This window comes from Lissotriton vulgaris, chromosome 4_1, assembly GCF_964263255.1.
Source record: "Lissotriton vulgaris chromosome 4_1, aLisVul1.2, whole genome shotgun sequence".
Lineage (NCBI taxonomy): Eukaryota > Metazoa > Chordata > Amphibia > Caudata > Salamandridae > Lissotriton > Lissotriton vulgaris.
The window spans coordinates 252,054,651-252,076,659 of NC_141691.1; the positions used below are offsets into that span (position 1 = coordinate 252,054,651).

General features: G+C 48.6%; 1 protein-coding gene across 1 annotated transcript in view; it reads right to left on the bottom strand.

Annotated features, from left to right (window-relative positions):
* The window catches only part of TMEM185A (transmembrane protein 185A), a 117,632-nt gene that overhangs the window by 15,920 nt on the left and 79,703 nt on the right, over nt 1-22,009 (bottom strand). Inside the window, exon 6 of the mRNA XM_086918609.1 lies at nt 9,600-9,723. Within this exon, the coding sequence (XP_086774735.1) occupies nt 9,600-9,723 (124 nt within the window). The remainder of the gene's footprint in view (nt 1-9,599; nt 9,724-22,009) is intronic.

A 22,009-nucleotide genomic window follows, 5' to 3' on the forward strand; every position in this document is an offset into this window, starting at 1 on the left:
CAGGAGGCCGTCTTGCAGAGAAGGTGCATGACTGTTCTGAACGTGAAGTGGTGATCTGGCTGAAAAAGAGGGAGCAATGCCTGGAAGGTTTGCACCCTTGCAGGACTGGGATAGGCCCTGCCCACCAGTGAGTTGAGGGCATCCCTAGATAGGTCTGTATTATAAGAAGTTGGAGATGGGACTTTTGGTGTGATAGGGAACCCCAGGGCATGTGGGTGGTGTTTGGTAACCTGAGTATGGGCTTGGCACTGAGGGTAAGGTGCGCTCTTGATCAGCAAGTCATCCATGTAAGGGAAAACATGTATATCTGTGCACCTCAGATGTGTGGCTACCACCGCTAAGCACTTTGTATGCACCGTCGGGGCAGTAGTGACCGCGAAGGGCAGCACTTTGAACTGATAATGTTTGCCACTTACCACAAACTGGAGGTAGCGATGGTTAGCTGCGTGAATTGGGTTGTGAAAGTAGGAGTCATGAGGTCAAAGGCAGGCAAGAAGGTCCCTTCTTGCAGTAGTGGTATGACATCCAGTAGTGTGACCATGTGGAAGTGTTCTGACAGGATGCACTCGCTGAGGGGTCGGAGGTCCAGATAGGCCAGAGGGCCCAGTCTTTTTTGGGAATGAAAAAGTAGAGGGAGTACACCGCTCTCCCTTGTAAGAGAAATGGCAGTGGCTCCATGGCACCCTTGAGGAGGAGCACGTCTACTTCTTACGGAAGGAGACGTTGGTGTGGCAGGGAAAGGATGGGTCTGCAGGGTTGTATGTTGGGAGGAGTGGAAGTAGGCTTCTAACAGTAACATTGGCGTGTGATATATACTAACAATGGTCTGAGGAGATTTGCTGCCATTTTTGTGGAGAAACTCTAGAAGTCAACCCCAGTCACATGCACGGTCATCGGGGAAAGGAGAGGCAAGTCACTGTTTGGCTGGGGCTGCTCTCTTGTGGGAACCAACTTTGCCTCTTCCTTTGGAACTGTAGCCTCTGTAGGTGCCTTCAAAACAACTTCTTGTGGAGGGATGTTGTAACTGCTGTCACTGGAAAGAGGTGGAAGCCTCCAGGGGGGCAGTACCTTTAGAGCTGCTACAGTAGGTAGGCAACGAAAAGAATTTTCCACAGGAATCGTTCAACGGAATTACACCAAATTTGGCAAAGAGGTAGTCCTTAGTTCAGACTTGTGCCTTTTGCTTAAATAGTATAAATCCATTTAATGGTTCCTGAGAAAATCACATTTAAATGTACATATATATCTATGGCCGCGCAGGATCCGCGCATCCTAAGCGCACCCTGCCGTGCACGAGCTGTATTCAAATTGGCTGTCAACACTCCAAATCAGGAAGTGTTGGCAGCCATCTTGTGCCTCGGTAGAACCAAGGCACAAGAGACCTATAAAAAAAAAATGCGCAAAAGGCGAAAAGGGGGCAGGGTAGAAACACCCTGACCCCATAGGCCTGTTCAGGGGATCCCACAAGGACCCCCTGAACAGTGATGTCATTTGAGATGGCATGAGTGATGTCATGGTTTATGTCATGAGTGATGTCACAGACCATGTCATGAGTGATGTAATATATGGCGTCATCAGCAGTGTACTGCGGGCACGCGAGTTATAGTTATACTGAACTAACTATAACGGGGGAATTTCTATGGTTTTGTCCGAGTGAAATGTCCAACTAACTAGAACGCCCCTGAAACCTCTGTTTTTTTCAGTGAATTTCCAAGGCTTTTTAAATGCTAATTTCTAACTATAACGTGCCTGATACCTATGTTTTTTTCAGTGAATTTCAAAGGTGTTTTAAATGCTAGTTTCTAACTATGCCAACAGAGGTTGGACATGTGAAAAAAGAAGAAAAAAGCACAGAAAGAAGCAAAAGAAAAGCAGAAAGAGGCAACAGAAATCCACAAAGACTAAGAAAAGTGCAAGAAGAAGCAAGACGTGCAGAAAGAACCAACAGAAGAGCAGAAAGAGGCCTGGTAGGCAAAATCATCCTGTGCCCACAACTTTTTCAGACAGGTACTGGTGGTAACTGACTGACTAACCAAGCCTACAGCCAGTGCTATGCTAAAAGACACTTGGAATACAGTGAAGACACCTACATACACTAGGGAAGGGAGGTGGGGCCTGAGGTGACATGTGCGCAAACACACCCTGTTAGTTTAAGTTAGGGGATAAAGTCCCCTTGAGTCCTGAGGGTCCCTGGGGGCTAACTAAACAACAGGTATGTCCAGTAAGTGCCACAGAGTTGCACTGCAGAAATGTATAAAATGAGGCCTGGCCTCAGACTACCTCTCTGCAATGCAGCTCTGTGGTGCTTACTGGAGGTACATGGTGGACTAGTTGGACCCAGGTACTCTCAGGACTCAAGGGGACTTAATTACCAGACTTAAAACGCGCCTCAGGGCGTGTTTGCACATGTCACCTCTGGCCCCGCCCACTCCCTTTACCACTGCACAAAGGCGCCCTGTGTCACGTTTTAAGTTGGGGGATTAAGTCCCCTTGAATCCTGAGAGTCCCTGGGTCCAACCAGCCCACCATGTCCCTCCAGTAAGCACTACAGAACTTGCATTGCAAAGAGGTGGTCCGAGGCCATTCCCCATTTTACACCTCTTTGCAATGCAACTCTGTAGCACTTACTGGACTTAACAGGTGGGTTAGTTGACCCCCAGGATTAAAGGGGACTTAATTCCCCAACTTAAAACGCGTCACAGGGTGCGTTTCCACACTTGTGACATCAGGCCAGGCCCCCTCCCCGCACCACTGCTGTAAACGCATCCCATTGGTGCATTGTAAATCGGGGGTTAAGTCCCCTTGAGTCCTGAGGGTCCATGGGGGCCAACTAGCCCACCTCTTACCTCCAGTAAGTGCCACAGAGCTGCGTTGCAGAGTGGTGTAAAAAGGGGAGTGGCCTCTGTACACCTCTCTGCAACGCAGCTCCCTGGCGCATACTGGAGGTACCTGGTAGGCTAGTTGGCCTCCAGGGACCCTCAGTATTGAAGGGGAATTAATTGCACAATTTAAAACACGCAACAGGGCACGTTAGCGGAGTGTTTCCATGAGGGGCGGGGCCTAGGCACGAGCTTGTGTCTTCGTTTTTTGGAAGGGGGGCTGTGTAGCCCCCCTTCTTTTTACTTTTTTGGGGCCTGGGGATGAAAACGTTTTAACGGGAAGGGGGCCCCCCCTCCCATGGCCAATTTCGGGCCCCGGGGCATGGCCATTTAAAAAAAATATTATTAAAGAGGGGGGCGGCGGGCCCCCCTCCTAAGGCATGCCCCCAGGGACCCCATCCCCGGGGCCGGCCTTTGGGTGTTTAAAAAAAAATATGAATATATATATATTATTGGGGAGGGGGGCCGCGTGGCCACACTCCCTGGCCACTTCTGGTCCCGGGGACCCCATCCTCCGGTGCCTGGCCACCTCGTTGGGGACCGTGGGGGGAGCCCCAATGCCCCCACGGTCACAGCCGGCTCCCCGCGGGAGCTGACATTGCTTTTCCACATGGGGAGCTGCTAAGATGCAGCTCCCCGTGTGGAAAGCAATCAGCTTTGGTTTTTGGAAGAGAGAGCAGGTTTCCTGCTCTCTCTTCCAAAAACCAAAGCAGAGTTTGCTATGGCAGGGCGGGAGCTGCGAGGTTCCCGCCCTGCCATAGCAAACTGCAGTGTCCCGGGGGTGGGCAGCCCCGCGACACTGCAGGAGCCGGCCCTAGGGGGTTGTCATATAGCTAATTCTTTTCTATATACTGTGTTAAGTTAGCATGAGCTTATTAAATGTTTAAACGCCATTTTTCCTTTCTGCTTCATTTTGCACACGACACATAATTGTTGTTTTAGCTTTCAACCCAGAAGAGCTTCGTGATTTACTTGAGAAATAATATGTTATTGCTCTGATATCAGTTTTGCTCGGTACACTGTCTGAACAGTGAGTGCTGAAGGCTCCAAGGATAACTCGACACAATGTTGTTGTTAGGTCTGATCTTCGCACCCCCATAGACATAACACACATGCTGCTGCCAAAATCTGGCTCTAGGCGGGTTTTATATTGTTGTGCTGAACACACACGTAACACACTTGATGGTGCTTCTCATGCATAGAGCTGGTGGAAGATGATGTGATCCTCTGCCACTGAGATTTTGAGGTATGGGCCCGCCCTGCTAAAACCCAAATGAGACCTTCATAGATATAAAATACTACGCTAAATAGGGAGGGTGAGAATTAGGTGTTGTTAATTCCTATTCATTTCAGGATCTTAGTATGCTGTCACCATTCGCCTTTTATGGACTAATAACTATGCTGATAACTTTGTTGCTTATAATATGTTTGCTAGTATTGTACAAGATATTGCGTTTGAGAACCCTGCATTAGTAAATAAATATTTCAAATATGCACGTGTCCTCATTTACTCCACGTTCTGGTTTGCAATGATTATATAACGAAAGAGTGTTCATGTGTTCCACGATACCTGAGGTAATCGAAGTTCTGGTCTGTCTAAGCATTGGGAGTTTGTTATGACCAATGAGACACTGTAGCTAGCTCGGTAAGGGGATTTTGGGTACTGAGGTGAGTTTTGGGCCATCCTAATTCACCGAGGTTCCAGGTCTCTATGCACAGTTCTGTAGGAGAACGGAATTCCCGCTACAGGGTATCCGTCCCCAGGGCCATCAAGGGCTCCAGGAGGGGGGCCATTTGAGATGTCATCAGTGATGTCACTGACCATGTCATGAATGATGCAATATGTGACATCATCAGCAGTAGATTGCGGGCGCACAAGTTATAGTTAGCAGAACTAACTATAACGGAGGAATTTCAATGGTTTTGTACGAGTGAAATGTCCAGCTAACTATAACAGCCCTAAAAACCTATGTTTTTTTTAGTGAATTTCTAAAGTTTTTTAAATGCTAATTCCTAACTATAACCTGTCTGAAACATATGGTTTTTGCAGTGAATTTCAAAGGTTTTTTTAAATTATAATTTTTACGTGTGATAATAGTTATATGTATTTTTTAATACTGATTTTCTACAGTTTAACCGTTTATTTTTACATATTCTTTTTTTTAAATTACATTATATTTTTTAATATAAATGGAAATAAAAATGTTTTATAAAATATTGAAACTAAAATTGTGTTTTTTGTCAGTGTTACTGGCTGAGTACTTGGGTACTGACAATTAGAATGCTGCAAGGAGAGTGCCTGAGTGAATTTATAAGTGGTTGGGTTTTGGAGTAGTGAATGGATTAGTACATGGTGCTGAATGGGTCACTAGAGGAGTGCAAGAGGAGTGACAGGGTGTTTGCTGGAGTGTATGTATACTGACTGGGGAATTGAAGGTATGAAAGACAATTGTGTAGGTGGTTAGAGGACTGCATGTTTAGTGGAAAGGGGTTTGAAGCAGTTCATGTGCTAAGGCCTGGCTCACTGCATGAGTACTTGGGTACTGACTGAATGCAAGGAGAGTGCCTGGGTGAATTTATAAGTGGTTGGGTTTTGGTGCAGTGAATGGATTAGTACATGGTGCTAAATGGTTCACTAGAGGAGTGCAAGGGGAGTGGCAGGATGGTTGCTGGAGTGTATGGATACTGACTAGGGAATTGAAGGTGTGAAAGTGAGGTGTGAGGAGAAGTGTGGCTCACTGGTTAGAGCAGGCAGACCCTGAAGCAGAGGTCAGACCCGGGACCAGGGTTCAATTCCCGACGCGGCAGGGTCTTGAGTTCAAATGTCCATGGACTCGATAATTCTCGCTTCGATGCCTGACCTAATCATGGTTTCACACTCTGCAACTTTTGGCATTAAGCTTGCTTAATCTCCACAATGGCCCCCCGCGGTGGGATGCCTGGCTTTCACCTTGGAGATGCCCTGTAGGGGCTATCTCACAGGGAAAAGCCAGGACGGGTTCCCAAGGCAAGCGCAGAGATACCCCTTCGGGGGTCGATTCTGGCGCTATATAAGAAACATAATAATAAAAAACATAATAATAATAATAATAAGTGTGTAGGTGGTTAGAGGACTACATGCATAGTGGATAGGGGTTTGAAGCAGTTCATGTGCTAATGCCTGGCTCACTGCATAAGTACTTGGGTACTGACTGAATGATTAGAGTACTGCAAGGAGAGTGTCTGGATGAATTGGTTGGGTTTTGGCACAGTAAATGGATTAGTATATGGTGTTGAATAGATCAGAAGAGGAGTGTAAGGGGAGTGACAGGGTCTTTGCTGGAAATGTATGGATACTGACTAGGGAACTGTAGGTGTGAAAGCCAAGTGTGTAGGTGGTTAGAGGACTGCATGCATAGTGGATAGGGGTTTGAAGCAGTCCATGTGCTAAGGCCTTGGTCAGTGCATGAGTACTTGGGTACTGACTGAATGATTAGAGTACTGCAAGGAGAGTGCCTGGGTGAATTTATATGTGGTTTGGTTTTGGTGCAGTATTTACAATTGTTTCAGATGGGTGCTGGTGGTAACTGACTCCGACTAACCAGTCCTAGAGCCAGTGCTATGCTAAAAGACACTTAGAATACAGTTAAAACACCTACATACACTAGGAAACACTATGCGTTCAGGTACCCCTGTGATTAGAATGACCTCCTCGTAAGCCTCTAGTACATAATAGGGCAGGGGGATTAAAACTACCTCTTAAAACGCGCCACAGGGTGCGTTTGCACACTGGTGAAGGGAGGGGGGGGGGCAAAGCTGACGTATGCAAACACGCCCTGTGGTCGTTTTAATTTGGGGAATAAAGTCCCCTTGAATCTAGAGTGTCCCTTGGGTCCAACTAGCCCACCAGGTATCTCCAGTTAGCGCCAAAGAGCTGCGTTGCAGAGAAGTGCAAAAAGTGGCATGGCCTGGACCTCCTCTCTGCAACGCAGCACAGTGGCGCTTACTGGAAGCACCTGGTGGACTAGTTGGCTCCCAAGGGCCCTCAGGATTGAAGGCAAATTATTTCCCCATCTTAAAAGGCGCCACAGGGCATGTTTTTGCTCGTCACCTCAGACCCCATCCCCTCCCTTCACCACTGTGTAAACGCGCCCTGTGGCCGTTTTAAGTCGGGAGATTAAGTCCCCTTGAATCCTGAGGGTCCCTAGGGTCAAACTAGCCCACTAAGTACCTCCAGTAAGCGCCGTTGCAGAGAGGTGTAAAAAGGGGCACAGCCTGGGTCACCTCTCTGCAACACAGCGCAGTGTCACTTATTGGAAGCACCTGGTGGGCTAGTTGGCCCCCAGGAGCCCTCAGGATTGAAGACGAATTAATTCCCCGACGTACAACTCGCCAGGGGGCATGTTTGTACAATGGTGAAGGAAGGGGGCGGGTCTGAGGTGCCATGTGTGCAAACACGCCCTGTGGCGCATTTTAAGTTGCCAACGAGCCCACCAGGTACCTCCAGTATGCGCCCGGGAGCTGCGTTGCAGAGCGGTGTTCAGAGGCCACGCCCCATTTTACAACACTCTGCAACGCAGCTCCGTGGCGCTTACTGGAGGTACGTGGTGGGCTAGTTGGCCCCCAGGGGACCTCAGGATTGAAGAGGAATTAATTCCCCAACTTAAATTGCGCCACAGGGTGTGTTTGCACACGTCGCCTCAGGCCCCGCCCCCTTCCTTCACCACTGTGCAAACGCACCCCTGGTGCATTTTAAGTTGGGGAATTAATTCCTCTTCAATCATGAGGGTCCCTGGGGACCAACTAGCCCACCATGTCACTCAAGTAAGCGCCACAGAGCTGCATTGCAGAGTGTTGTGAAATGGGGCTTGGCCTCTGAACACCTCTCTGCAACGCAGCTCCCTGATGCATACTGGAGGTACCTGGTGGGCAGTGTCCCGGAGGTGGGCACCCGGGGACACTGCAGTAGCCACCTTGGGGTGTGGCGGTCCCCAGGGCCATCAATGGCTCGGGAAGGGGGGGGGGGGGGCAGCCCCCCTCCCACTTAATTCAAACCCCCGGGGGTGGTGGTCCCCGGGGCTTGGGGTTCTGTAACAGACCCCCATTTTAAATATTTAGTGCCTCGGGAGGTGACGGTACCTGGGGCGTGTGGGAGGGCTCGAGCCCCACCACACAGGTAGTTTATTTATTTTTTTAACAAGCCCCAGGGCTGCGGGGGGGCCGTGAGCCCCCTGCAAATATGTAAATAAAGCCCCGGGGTGGCAGTCCCCGGGGTTGGAGGGACTGAGAGCCCCCCCACATAATTTTATAAAGTCCCAGGGGTGGCGGTCCCCGGGGCGCCCCTCTGGGCCCCCATTACATTATAAACACTGCCCCGGGGACTTGCCCCCCAGGGGGCTAATTAGGAACGAAGCGCGGGAGCCTGTGCTTTCTTTTCCCCCCCAAGGTAGGATGCGCGGATCCTACGCGCATCCCACGATTTAAAAAGACACAAAACTTTTTTCTGGCCTTTGGGGTCCTTGTGGGACCCCCTGAGCAGGCCTAGGGGTTCAGGGGGTTTCTTCCCTGCCCCCTTTTTGCGTTTTCTGCCAACACTTCCTGGTTTGAAGTGTTGACAGCCAATTAGCATAAAGCTCATGCTCGGGAGGATCCGCGGCCCTAGATGTATATGGGTTTTTACTTTTTAATTTCTCAGCAACTACTGATCGTATTTACGCCATTTCTGAACCAAGGGCTGCCTGTTTACCAAATATGGTGTAATTCCATTCAGCAGTTCGGGCTGTAGCTGGATTTCCTATGGGAAATTGCATGGGGAGAACACGTTTTGGGACCCTCCCCCTTTTATCTCGCCCCCACTTGACGAATCACCGTGAAACTTTCACGAGTGGAGCGCGCCATAAGTTTTGAAAATTTTGCGAAGATTTGTCAATCGGCGCCAAAGTTATTGGGAATAGAATGTTGCGGATTTCCTATGGAAAATAGGTCCTAACTACAACTACCTACTGGCGACCATAGATAGATAGATAGATAGATAGATAGATAGATAGATAGATAGATAGATAGATAGATAGATAGATAGATAGATAGATAGATAGATAGATAGATAGATAGATAGATAGATAGATAGATAGATAGATAGATAGATAGATAGATAGATAGATAGATAGATAGATAGATAGATAGATAGATAGATAGATAGATAGATAGATATGTGTGTGTGTGTTTATATTACTCATACTCATGGCTTGATATGAATGGTAAAACCTGCGTACAAGGTAATGACTCACAATGCAATTCCTACAATGTAACAATCTCCCTACGCACTGCCTGTGATGCAAAGGTAGCACACCCATCTCGTAAATGAGCCACAGGAGATCCCGTTTTGTCGCATGAAAGCATTAACACTTCCATAAAGTATTTTGTTTCTGAAACATCCTTAGATGTTTCACTAAAATTACAACCAACAGGTTGTATTTTCAATATACATGGTACAAGCCACAGATTCGCTGTTTAGTTATTGTCTGTCCATCCCTGTGATTTAATGCCACATCACTGACATCAAACTAGAAAGAATTGGTGATATATTTTTAAGTGCAAGATCCCTGTGATACAATACGTGACACCAAAGCCCACCTTAGAGCAGTCATCATGAAATACATTAAATGTGATAATGCACAAGCAAGACAAACATTAATGACGTCTCTCTGGACTCTTTAATGTTAAAATACCATTGATACTTACAATGATTTCCTCCTTTCTGTCCAAACGTTGTTGCCATTAAGGTTATTAATGAGAGCCAAAGAGGTACAAATATTGGAATATATGAGAATAAATTATGGTCATCCAATCGGTGAACAAGCAGAATCTAAATAAAGAGAAAGTTAACCTAATTACTTTCAGAATATCTTATGGAGAAAATAGTCATTAAAGGAAGGGACATATTACAAATGTCTGCATGCTGAGGGTTAGCAATTGAGTTTCTGGGTGGCTAGGGTATGCACCTAAGCCAGGCAGAACCCATCACTCTAGTCAGATAACTTACACACCAAAGATAACCTGTGCTCATCACTTGGTAGCCTGGCGCAGAAGGGTCATGCTTATCATCAGAGGCAATGTGTTAAGCGTTAGTGCAGCACACTCACACCAGTAACACAATACATACACCACAAAAGAAACCCCACACAGAATTATACACAAATATATAATAAATTGTATATAAAACATAGACCAAAATAACATTAATCATAATTACTGTGCTTATTATGCAGATCCCGAAGTAATACTTGTTTCTCCTAAGCAGTGCAAGATTCAAAACGGCATACACTAGACCAGTGGTCTTCAAACTTAGTAATGCTGCACCCCCCATTTTGAGGGGGGTCAATATGAGCCCCCTCAGAAAACATTTCACAATCATTCTATTAAATTGGAAATGTTCAAATAGGTCTACACGTATTTGAACATTGACGTTCAGTTGTGTTACCGATTTAAATGCATTCAAATACATGATTGCCAAGCATACTATTCTGGTCAGGTAAGACTTACTAATGTAAAAGTATCCACAGTGCGATTATTAGAAATGGGGCTGGGGGCTTAGAAGAATATTTGGAGTCCTTTCCGTTTTGACAAATACTCGCAGCTAGGATATCAGTGGAGCACGGTTATCTGCATAATGATTGTTTTGGCCTGAGCCTGGAGTACTCCCTAGGATCACTTGAGGCACCCTGGGGGAGGGGGGAACCCAGTTTAAAGACCCCTTCACTAGACCCTCCAGGCATGAAATGCAATAATGAACGTAACACGAGTCACCACATGTCACCATAAATCACCAGTATTATATAACATACTGTAGGAAAGCGGTCCACATGGAATATAAAAGCAAAGAGCTTTTATTGTATGAACTGACCCCAGCGAAGCAGCAGCAGAGCATATATATATATATATATATATATATATATATAAAAACAAAACCTGCAAGAAACAATATAGAATTGCAAACAAAATCCTGTAATTTCTTTGGTCTAATTACATTTCGACCCAATCTACTTTGGAGGTAGGAGGCAGATGTTCCGGTTGTCCAACCTATCAATCTTGCATCTTCACCTACTTAAGAAGTAGAAGGCGATTGCCTGTCTCCTACTTTAGAAGTATTAGGTGATTGCTCAGTCTCTGGTTGGTCATCACCATTATCATACACTTGCTGCAAACGTTCAATACCACTTCTACTTTCTTCTACTCCATCTTCACTCAATACGTTACAACTGCTATCACACGATAACCAATCAGAACTCTTGGTATTCACAACAGTGGAACCCAAATTAACATGCTTAATTTCTCCTTTATATAGAAAAATATGCCCTAAGTGCCACACCTTTCCATCACTCAACAAAACAGAAATGCACCGTACTTTCTTCACACGCAAAGGTTGTAAGAATGTTCCTACACCTTTTCCATAAATACCAGGCCTTTTAACTCTCACCCAATCTCCAACTTGAATCGCCTCGTCCTTACATTTGTTCTTATAATAACAAGTTTTGCTTTTATCCTGTGCCTTACACAACCGTCCTGGATTACTATGGAGGTCCACTCACTATTTTTGGAACACTCCATCAATCCCACATTTTCCTTCCCATATGGAATCCTATTCCTCATTACTTCAAAAGGACTGAAATCAGTAGAACATGATACAATCCTGTACAACCACACGGTTCTCCACACTTGCTTTACCCAAGACATGTTAGCTTCCTTACATACTTATATTATATTCTGTTGAAGGGTTGAATGGTTCCATTACACCATTTCTTCTTAAGAAATCCTTGAACACCTCTGAATAGAATTGGGGTCCATTATCAGTTACAACTACTTTAGGTAGTAACCCTTTTCTTTAAAACAAGTTATCTAAAATTCAAACAACTGTTTGAGCTTCAACCTGGTTAACCATCTCATTCTCTGGGCACTTTGCTAAATGACCTATCAACACAATTATATACTTAGATTGGGAACCAACTTGTAGGGTCCCCAAAATGTTTAACCTCAACCTCTCTCAAGGCATTGCTGGGCATTTTACAATCAAAGAGGTGGTTTCATAGTGAGGAGGGTTTTCTCCGAATTATTGCACAACACACAATTCTTCATCCTTCTTTTCTATATGTAGCTCTATACCAGGCCACCAATACAAGATGAATTCCCAATAAGCACACAAACTGTCTTGCTCTGTTCTTGATTGGCCAAGCCTGTAGAAAGCAAACTATACATTTCTGTCAAATATATTTTTCAGTCACCTCAACCCACTCATGTTCATGTATGCGGTCAGCGACTTCTGGGACAAATGTGTCTTCAAACTCTTCTCCCAGTTTGGTTTTCAAGGGAAGGGGCAACCTACTAAGAAAATCTGCAATCCTATTCTTGACCCCTGGAACCAAGCATACATCATAGTTATAGTCTAACAATTTTATGGACATACGTGCTAACCTAGGAGAAGCCATCAAAAAAACCTTTGGCAGTCAGTACTTTTTTGTTAATGGTTTCTGATCACTTCTCAAAGTGAAATGAGAATTCCAAACAAAAGCTATGTAGTGCTCCAAACCCCAAGCGCAAGAGGTCCTCTTTCTCAATTACACAGTACCTCTCTTCTGTTGGGATAATCGCATGTAAAGCAAAAGCAATGACCAACTTGTTACCGTTACCGTCAATCTGAGTAAGGACGGCTACTAAACCTTTGCAGCTGGCATCAGAGGTCACAACGCTTTTCAAAGCTGGTTCAAAACCCTAAAGTGCAGCAGCACTACAAATGTCATCCTTTATCAACTAAAATACACCCTGATATTCTTCAGACCATGTAAACGCACATTTGACTTCAAGTAGCTGTATCAAAGGAAGGGTTTCGCTTGAGAAATGCACGACATTTTACAAAAAATTCAGCTAATCCCAAGAAAACTCCAATTTCATCCGTACTAGAAAGACCAGTGGCATTAGAGATGCTTTTGGTTTTAATCCCCTTCCACTCATTTAATGCCCTAAATATGTTACTCGCAAATTTACATTTGGCAAATTGTGCAGTTAGACCATTTCCACACAATAAACCTAAAACCTTCCTAAGATTTGCGTCGTGTTCCTCTTTCGTCTTGCCCATAACCAGAATATCGGCTTGGAAAGAATAAGATCTTTAGAAAGACATTTTTTTAAACATCAGCCATTGAAACATAGCAGATGCTAATCCAATTGATACCCTCACAAACTGAAAGCATCTGAAAAGTGTAATGAAGGCTGTTAAACTTCGACTTTCAGGATGTAAGGGCACCTGGTGGTAGGGTGATGCGAGATCAATGGTCCTGAACCACTGGGAACCTCTGTTAATAGAAAGCATTTCATTGATCCTTGGAAGCGGAAATGAGTAAACCAGAATATTTGTATTTAAATCTCTCAGATCTATGCAAAGCCTAAGTTTGCCGTTGGACTGTCTCGCGACCACTAAGGGGGCAATACAATCAGAGGATTCTACTGGCTATATAAACCCTGCCTTTAGTAATTTGTCAATTTCTTTGGAAACCTCTTCTCGGATGGTAAAGGGCATGTTCCTCGCTTTATGAATGCAATGCACAGCATTCTCCTTGAGAATGATCCTATGTTGCAAACCCTGGAGTCGCCCAACCCAATTAGAGAAGACTTCAGGGAACTCCTTGGAAATGTCATTATCTCCATTATACTCATTATGTATTACCAATACTGGATCCGGACAATTTGGATCCAAAATGTTCCATAGATCTCCCTGATCCTACCACCCCAAAACAGAGGTACCTGATATGAAAACATGATTTGCATTCTGCTGTATGTTTTTTAAATTGGAAAACTAAATTCCTGAACCCCAACAAAGAAATAGTTTCACCCGTGAAACTTTTAGAAGATATATCAGGGGACTCTAAGTTCTCACTGAACGCCGTTTTACATTTCTCATTCCATACTGACTGACTTATTATAGTGTATAGAGGTTCAGAATCAGCAGTACTTGTAAGCAATACACCCCCAATACTAATTTCACATTTAGGTTGTTTCCTACCACCATGCACTCCTATAACTTCTGAATCTACACTCAAAAGACACATACTGGTGTCCTCGGTATCTGTATCCTATGCGTTTGAATCGGAATCTTCTTCTAGTAGTTTGATAGATTTATTTTTCTTGATCTACTTCCTGAAGACCGTATGAAAATGACCAACAATGCCACATGCAGAGCAGCGCTGATTGAGAGCTATGCATTTTTCATTGGGCAAATGTCCTAACATCTCACATCTGTAGCATCTTAAATCGTTGCCAAAATCGGACACTTTTTTCCTTGTAGGAGGTATATGCTCTCTCCGAGCACTAAGAGTTGATAGTCAGGCCATATTATATTTAATTTACCGTCTCCTTAATGACTTGTTTCTCAGATTCGCTGCCATTCGCTAAAACAGATTTGGCACACCTCCCAGTTAATTCAGCTCATTTAACAATTTCTATGACTTCTTGGAGAGCTGCCCCACCTTTTGACTAAAGGCATTCTTGTATGGAAGGATTGGCTGTGTGCTTAACAATTTGGTATGACAAAAGGAGGGGAAAGGAAGGATCGGTTATGATCCAATAGGGCTGAGATTTACCACTCAAGGGGGATGAGTGGAAGGTCCAGCCACAGTCTTAGCCCTGAGAATAATGGACAACAACAAGCATTTACAATGCAATGGTTTTGCCTTTGTTAAAGTTAGAGCTATTGGCATTGCTCTTGACATTATTTTTATTTATGTTTTTTTTAACATAAATAAATGGCATTGTCATTTACAATGCCACTAGCTTTATCTCTCGCAAATGACACACACAAACACACACAGAGCCCCCCACACACACAGCCACACAGAGCCCCCCCCACACACAGCCACACAGAGCCCCCCACACACACAGCCACACAGAGCCCCCCACACACCCACACAGAGCCTTCCACACACACCCACACAGCACAAGCAGGCAACAGGGGCACACGGAGGCACAAGCAGGCAACAGGGGCACACGGAGGCACAAGCAGGCAACAGGGGCACACGGAGGCACAAGCAGGCAACAGGGGCACAAAAACGGACGACAAGCAGGCAACAGGGGCACACGGAGGCACAAGCAGGCGACAGGGGCACACAGAGGCACAAGCAGGCGACAGGGGCACACAGAGGCACAAGCAGGCGACAGGGGCACACGGAGGCACAAGCAGGCGACAGGGGCACACGGAGGCACAAGCAGGCGACAGGGGCACGAAAACTGAGGCACAAGCAGGCGACAGGGGCACAAATACGGAGGCACAAGCAGGCAACTGGGGCACGAAAACGGAGGCACAAGCAGGCAACAGGGGCACACGGAGGCACAAGCAGGCAACAGGGGCACACGGAGGCACAAGCAGGCAACAGGGGCACACGGAGGCACAAGCAGGCAACAGGGGCACACGGAGGCACAAGCAGGCAACAGGGTCACGAAAACAAGCACAAGCAGGCAAAAGGGTCACAAGCAGGAATTGTAATTTAGACGGGGCTGAAGTGGAGAAACGTCAGTAGGGAAGTAGTGCGGCTGGTGCAGTGGTACCAGGCCGAAAGGTGAGAGGGGCTGTCTGCACCCCAGTTTGGACAGTTTCCACTACCTAACAGGGATTGGTGGGAGGGGGGCGTACTTCTTGCTTGCTTTAGGGCTGTTACTTCGGGGACGCAGTGCACGCTCTTGCCTGCTGCCTGCTGCCGCTGGGACACCACAACAGGCAGGGAGAGGACAAGCTGGGAGAGGGCAGGGAGGGGACAGGCTGGGAGAGGGCAGGGAGAGGACAGGCTGGGAGAGGGCAGGCTGGAAGTGGACAAGCTGGGAGAGGACAGGCTGGGAAAGGGCAGGGAGGGGACAGGCTGGGAGTGGACAGGCTGCGAGAGGACAGGCTGCGAGGGGACAGGCTGCGGGGGGACAGGCTACGAGAGGACAGGCTGCGAGAGGACAGGCTGCGAGAGGACAGGCTGCGAGAGGACAGGCTGCGAGAGGACAGGCTGCGAGAGGACAGGCTGCGAGAGGACAGGCTGCGAGAGGACAGGCTGCGAGAGGACAGGCTGCGAGAGGACAGGCTGCGAGAGGACAGGCTGGGAGAGGACAGGCTGGGAGAGGACAGGCTGGGAGTGGGCAGGCCGGGAGAGGACAGGCTGCGAGAGGACAGGCTGCGAGGGGACAGGCTGCGGGGGGACAGGCTGCGGGGGGACAGGCTGCGGGGGGACAGGCTGCGAGAGGACAGGCTGCGAGAGGACAGGCTGCGAGAGGACAGGCTGCGAGAGGATAGGCTGCGAGAGGACAGGCTGGGAGTGGGCAGGCTGGGAGTGGGCAGGCTGGGAGTGGGCAGGCTGGGAGAGGACAGGCTGGGAGAGGACAGGCTGGGAGAGGGCAGGCTGGGAGAGGGCAGGCTGCGAGAGGACAGGGCAGTAAGGGGGAAGGACTGGGGGTGGGCAGTAAGATAAGATTGGGACAGGGGAAACAAGGTAGTGGGGGTGGGGCAGTAGGACTGGGAGTGGCGGCAGCCGGGACGGAATGGGGGTGGCTTGGTACTGCATAGGTAGGGACCTGTGGCAGTCGGTATTAGCGTCCACCCCACCCCTCCCCCAGAATAGGCCTTGGGTGTGAGACAGGCTCCCAGCCTGCCCGCAGGAGACGAGTCACTGTGGCTGTAATGTGAGCCACATACTTGGCAGGCAAACAAACACCAGGCCAGACCTGCAGAGCTATCAGAGGGCGGGGAGGGGTCACTACATCAACCCCCTCCCCACCCAACCCCGGTTTGAAAAAAAACAAACATGCCAGGCTGCCTGGGTTATCAGAGGGGGCGGGGAGGTACCTCTACCTCTACATCTGCCCCCACCCTCCGCCAAGTTTACACCACACATGCCCGGGATGTCTGGATGATCACAGGGGGCGGATCACTACGCCCCCATCCCTACACGCACAGTTTACCATTCTCCACTCCCGCAGGAGCCACTTCCGTGCATTGTCACCACAACAATACACTTGGGAAGTGAGGCCACGCCCACCCTGGTGCCTCGGTGCGTGCAGGTCCGGGTGGGGCGCAGTGCCACGTTCATTGCAGCTCAATGAAGCATCACCGGCGGGTTGGCCGGGGTAAGGAAGGATTAAGAAAACAATTTAGGAATTATGGAAAGAAAGGCGAAAGAATGAGAAAGCAGAAAGGGGAGGCTAAGGAGCGTCGGGAGGAACTAAAAGCAGAAGACATAGGAGCAGAGGGAGTAGTAAGGGAAAATAAAAAGAAAGAGTGGATCTAGCAGACAGAGTAAAGGAACGAGTCAGAGGAGACGGTTCAAGGAGGGGTAAAGGGGTGTGAGCTTGGAGGGGATGGGTCGAGGTCAGGCATTGGGTTAGGAGAGTACAGAAGATATAAACACAGTGAGGGTGTAAGAGGTGGGTGTAAAGTGTGCTTCATAAGTTGACTGATTGAATGCTGGGGATAGAAAAGAAGCGTATCAAAGGGGTGAGTGTGAGTAATATTGTAGGGGCAGGGAGGAGTAAAGGTAACATTTGTAAAGCACATGTTCACCCCTGGGTATTTTGGCGCTGCCTAACAGATGCTTATTCTAATCCCACTCAACGGCGCTCATTGTAAGAATGTATTTGTATTTACTATACCACTGACATCACTGCGGGGATTCGAAGCGCTTTATATAGGCAGGTATGAAAAAAACACCAGGTGCAAGTCGACCATGAGTTGACTTAAGACATAAAAAGCACGTTTCCAATACATGGTCTTATACGAACACACGGGATTTGAGTTCAGTGATGTGTGTGTTGAGCAGTGAGGGCGGTGCAGTGTTTGATGAATTATAGAGGATGTATCGACATTGGGCGGCTGATGAGCCGAGCTGCCCGCACGGATTTCAGCCTGTGGCCATGGGGTCTAACACAGATCCCCGCAGTCGGTACACGCATGACTTCGCCGAGCCATCAACCACGTGGGGGCTGGGGGGGTTTAGAAGAAAGAAGAAAGCATTAAACAAGCACTGGCGTTGCCAATAGGTCTCCCAGTAGGAAAGTTGGAGCTATTGGTTTTGTAAATGACAAAGCCCTTTATGTTTTTAAAATGAAAAAAAAATAAAAGGCATTGTTATTTGCAATTGTAATGGTTCCAACTTTCCTACTGCGAGACCTATTGGCAACGTGAGTGGTGTTGCGTGTGTGATTGGCGTTGCGTGTGTGAGTGGCGTTGCGTGTGTGAGTGGCGTTGCGTGTGTGAGTGGCGTTGTGTGTGTGAGTGGCGTTGCGTGGATGAGTGGCGTTGCGTGGATGAGTGCTGTTGCGTGGATGAGTAGTGCTGCGTGGATGAGTGGTGCTGCGCGGATGAGTGGCGCTGCGCGGATGAGTGGCGTTGCGTGGATGAGTGGCGTTGCGTGGATGAGTGGCGTTGCGAGTGAGTGGGGTTGCGTGGGTGAGTTCTATTGCGTGTGTGAGTGGTGTTGCTTGGGTGAGTGGCGTTGCGTGGGTGATAGTGGGCTTGCGTGGGTGTGAGTGGCGTTGCGTGTCTGAAAGACTATTACTGGGTCACTTGCTTCGCCACTCGTCATGATCCCCGCATGTCCGCTTCCCACACTTGCTTAATTTTTATTAATATTGCTGCAAAGGCCCAGGGATAGCACACTGCTACCGGAGTGCTTGCTTCTGTTGCTTTGCATAACATCATGCATACTTGTTTTTAAATTTACTATTCTAGTGAAAGCTGATTGCGGTCTACTTTTAGGGTCTTGTGGCGTGTCACTGTAAAGAAAAGTTGCATTTTACTAGCTGATACCTCATGTGATTGCATCTTCACTTGTAAATCCAGTGTATTTCACCAGCGCATTCATACCCTGGATAAAGTGGGATTTGATACTGTACATATTACGGCTGAATCAGGAGCGTGGTGCATCGGCCGGGCCTGATTAGAGGAGACTGCCTGCAAAGTGCCGATAGCTCTCTGCGGCAGACAACATGAGGCCCGGGTGAGGCCTGCAATACGGCTGAATCAGGAGCGTGGTGCATCGGCCGGGCCTGATTAGAGGAGACTGCCTGCAACAGCCACAAGCTGGTGAGAGCGGCTGCTGTATCCTCGGTGTGGTGTGGCTTGGGAGGCGGCGGCTGGGGTCACACACAAACCTGGGAGTGCCGACCCGGCTCTTGGCCTTCACTCTGAGTGCCTGGCTGAGAGGGCGCCCCCTGGTGCGGCACCCCGGAAACTCCACCGGTTTGCTGGCGACTGGGGATGAGATGACTGGCTCGCCCTGGTGATCTGGATCTGCTGCCGCCCTGCATTGGGTGGAACATGCGGAGTGCCGATAGCTCTCTGCGGCAGACAACATGAGGCCCGGGTGAGGCCTGCAATACGGCTGAATCAGGAGCGTGGTGCATCGGCCGGGCCCGATTAGAGGAGACTGCCTGCAAGTGCCGATAGCTCTCTGCGCCAGACAACATGAGGCCCGGGTGAGGCCTGCAATACGGCTGAATCAGGAGCGTGGTGCATCGGCCGGGCCTGATTAGAGGAGACTGCTTGCAAGAGCCACAAACTGGTGAGAGCGGCTGCTGAATCCTCAGTGTGGTGTGGGAGGAGTGCTGTTGCGGGGAGAGAGAGGGGAGGTGCTGGTGTGGGAGGGGGGAGGTGCTGGTGTGGGAGGAGTGCTGCTAGGGCAAGGCTGTGTTGTGGGAGGAGTGCTGTTGCGGGGAGAGAGAGGGGAGGTGCTGGTGTGGGAGGGGGGAGGTGCTGGTGTGGGAGGAGTGCTGCTAGGGCAAGGCTGTGTTTGCGGGGAGAGAGAGGGGAGGTGCTGGTGTGGGAGGGGGAGGGGGAGGTGCTGGTGTGGGAGGAGTGCTGCTACGGCAAGGCTGTGTTTGCGGGGAGAGAGAGGGGAGGTGCTGGTGTGGGAGGGGGGAGTTGCTGGTGTGGGAGGAGTGCTGCTAGGGGAGGAGAAGCCTGATGCCGGATGGGGGCGGGAGAGCCTGGGAACTCGAGAGGCTGGGCTTGCATGCGATGCGCGTGCATGTACACGGGAACTGCATGAAAACCGCGGGGCTGAAAGCCCTTTGGTTTCACGATGTTTTCGCCACTTGAATTCTCGCTCCGCTCGATGCGCTTGCGCACATCGATAGGTCACGAGACCTAAAAAAGGGTGATTGGATCGAGGGGGGGGGGCAGCAGAAAGGGGGGTGGGGTGCAGACGGCTGGGCAGAGGAAGAAGAGACGGGAGGGAGGAGAGGTGAGAGAGGTGCTGCAGTGGAAGGAAGCATGAAGAGAGATAGTTATTAGCCACGGGGGGGGGAATGACGGAGCTAAGAGAAGGGGATGGGGATGGGGGAAGTCACAGTAATGACTGAAGGCGAGGAGTGACTGCCCTGGCATGAGAGGGGCAGTGTTAACCCCAGTTCACCCCATACCACCCAGGCTGGCCAGCATTCATTTAGTCACTGCTTCTTGCACAGCGTGGCGCGTCACCTCACAACCGCCTCACACCACTTTATTTCTATTCGTTTTGCTCGTGGTATTTATAGCGCCCAGAGGTACCAATTCTTAGAAGCATAGCAACGCCTGTGGCTTCTAGGTGCTGTACAAGAGATCTTCGATAGGCTTTCAAAAGAGGAACAGTGGAGGGGGAAACGATCGAGAAATGTTCAGGACTCAACAGCAGCCCCATCCATTTCTGAAAACGCACGCCTTCTCCCTTTCTCACATCACGCAGCTTTCCTCGCGCTGCCTGTAACTCCTCTAAGCGCTATCCTGTGCGTGCCCCCGCCCCATCCTGTACCTTTCACCCTGCTGCCCCAACCCTCTTCTGCTGCATCTTTCCCTGCTATGTTCACTCAGCCATTCTCACATATATGGCACTCAGCACCAGTCCAACACAAGTGGCAAGCGCCTTGAAGCAGCTGCCTTCCGGGAGCGTAAGGTACACCAAACAACTCCTCTACCAGAGAAAAGCACATTGAGGATGCCTGCAAAGAGGCACATGGAGTAAGCACTATGCAGTCATACAAGTGGCAGAAAGTGCTATAAACATGCTGATAAGACACGATAAATAACTCCGACGAGCACACAAAAGCACCATGAAGCAGCTTGTCACATGTTGCATTACAGAGAACCGATCTAGCTGGGCTCGACATCATGTTCGGAAGAAAGCATGTTTCCAGCCTAGGTCTCACATTTAACATGACAGCCTCATACGTTCATGCATCTTGCTCTTTCCTGCCGGGACTTGCCAAACAGAAGCGCTGCAGTGCCCCCCAGTGGCCAAAAGCAATACTGCACAGAAGTCAGCCCTAAAACGAAAAGCAATGGACGTCTTCTGGGTGCCGTCAATGCCAGACCAGATTCGGGGGCGTTCCCGAGAATTGGCTTTTGGCTGACGTAGCGTGACGTCGCCAAAAGCCAAAAATTCTCGGGATCGCCCTCGAATCTGGTCCGGGATTGACGGACAGAGCCGTCTTCCAATGGCTAGCCTCCATTTATGGAGCTAGCCAATGGAAGACAGGGGCGGATTCCCAGCCCCATACTATACTCATTAGGTTTTCGCCTAGCGAAACGATGCTTTCGCATCGTTTACGCCAGGCAAAACCTAAAAAGGAGGCTGGGCTGTTCCTAAAAGGAGAAAGGGACGGTCACTAAGGTGTAAGGGGTAGTGCTCGTTGGAGAGCTAACCCTGGGTATCCATTGTGTTGGATATAGTGGCCTCGCACACCCTTGCGAGTGTCATGCTTCATCATAGGCAATGCTCCTCGTTGGGTAGGCGGTGCAACACCCAACGGGCACACCTCAAAGAGGGGCACTTTATGGGAGATCTTTTTATCCAACTGCCTATAGGTGAAGTGTGGGTAAGGGGCCAGAACAAGGTAGACCATGTGGGTGAGTATAAAATGAGGCACAAGGTACCGGAAAGCAATTTTATTCTGGTGGTCCTATGCCACAATTAAAATCAGAATTAGTCTGTACTCGCTGGAACTTAAGTTTACAAGAGCGGTAAAATACTAAAGGGTGAAAGGTGTGGTCAACATGTTTCTCGCTTAAAGTTCATTGGCATGCAATTCTTCAGGACCTAATATAATTCAGAACTACTATCTACAGAGACATGACCTATGAAAAGTGTCAGTTTACA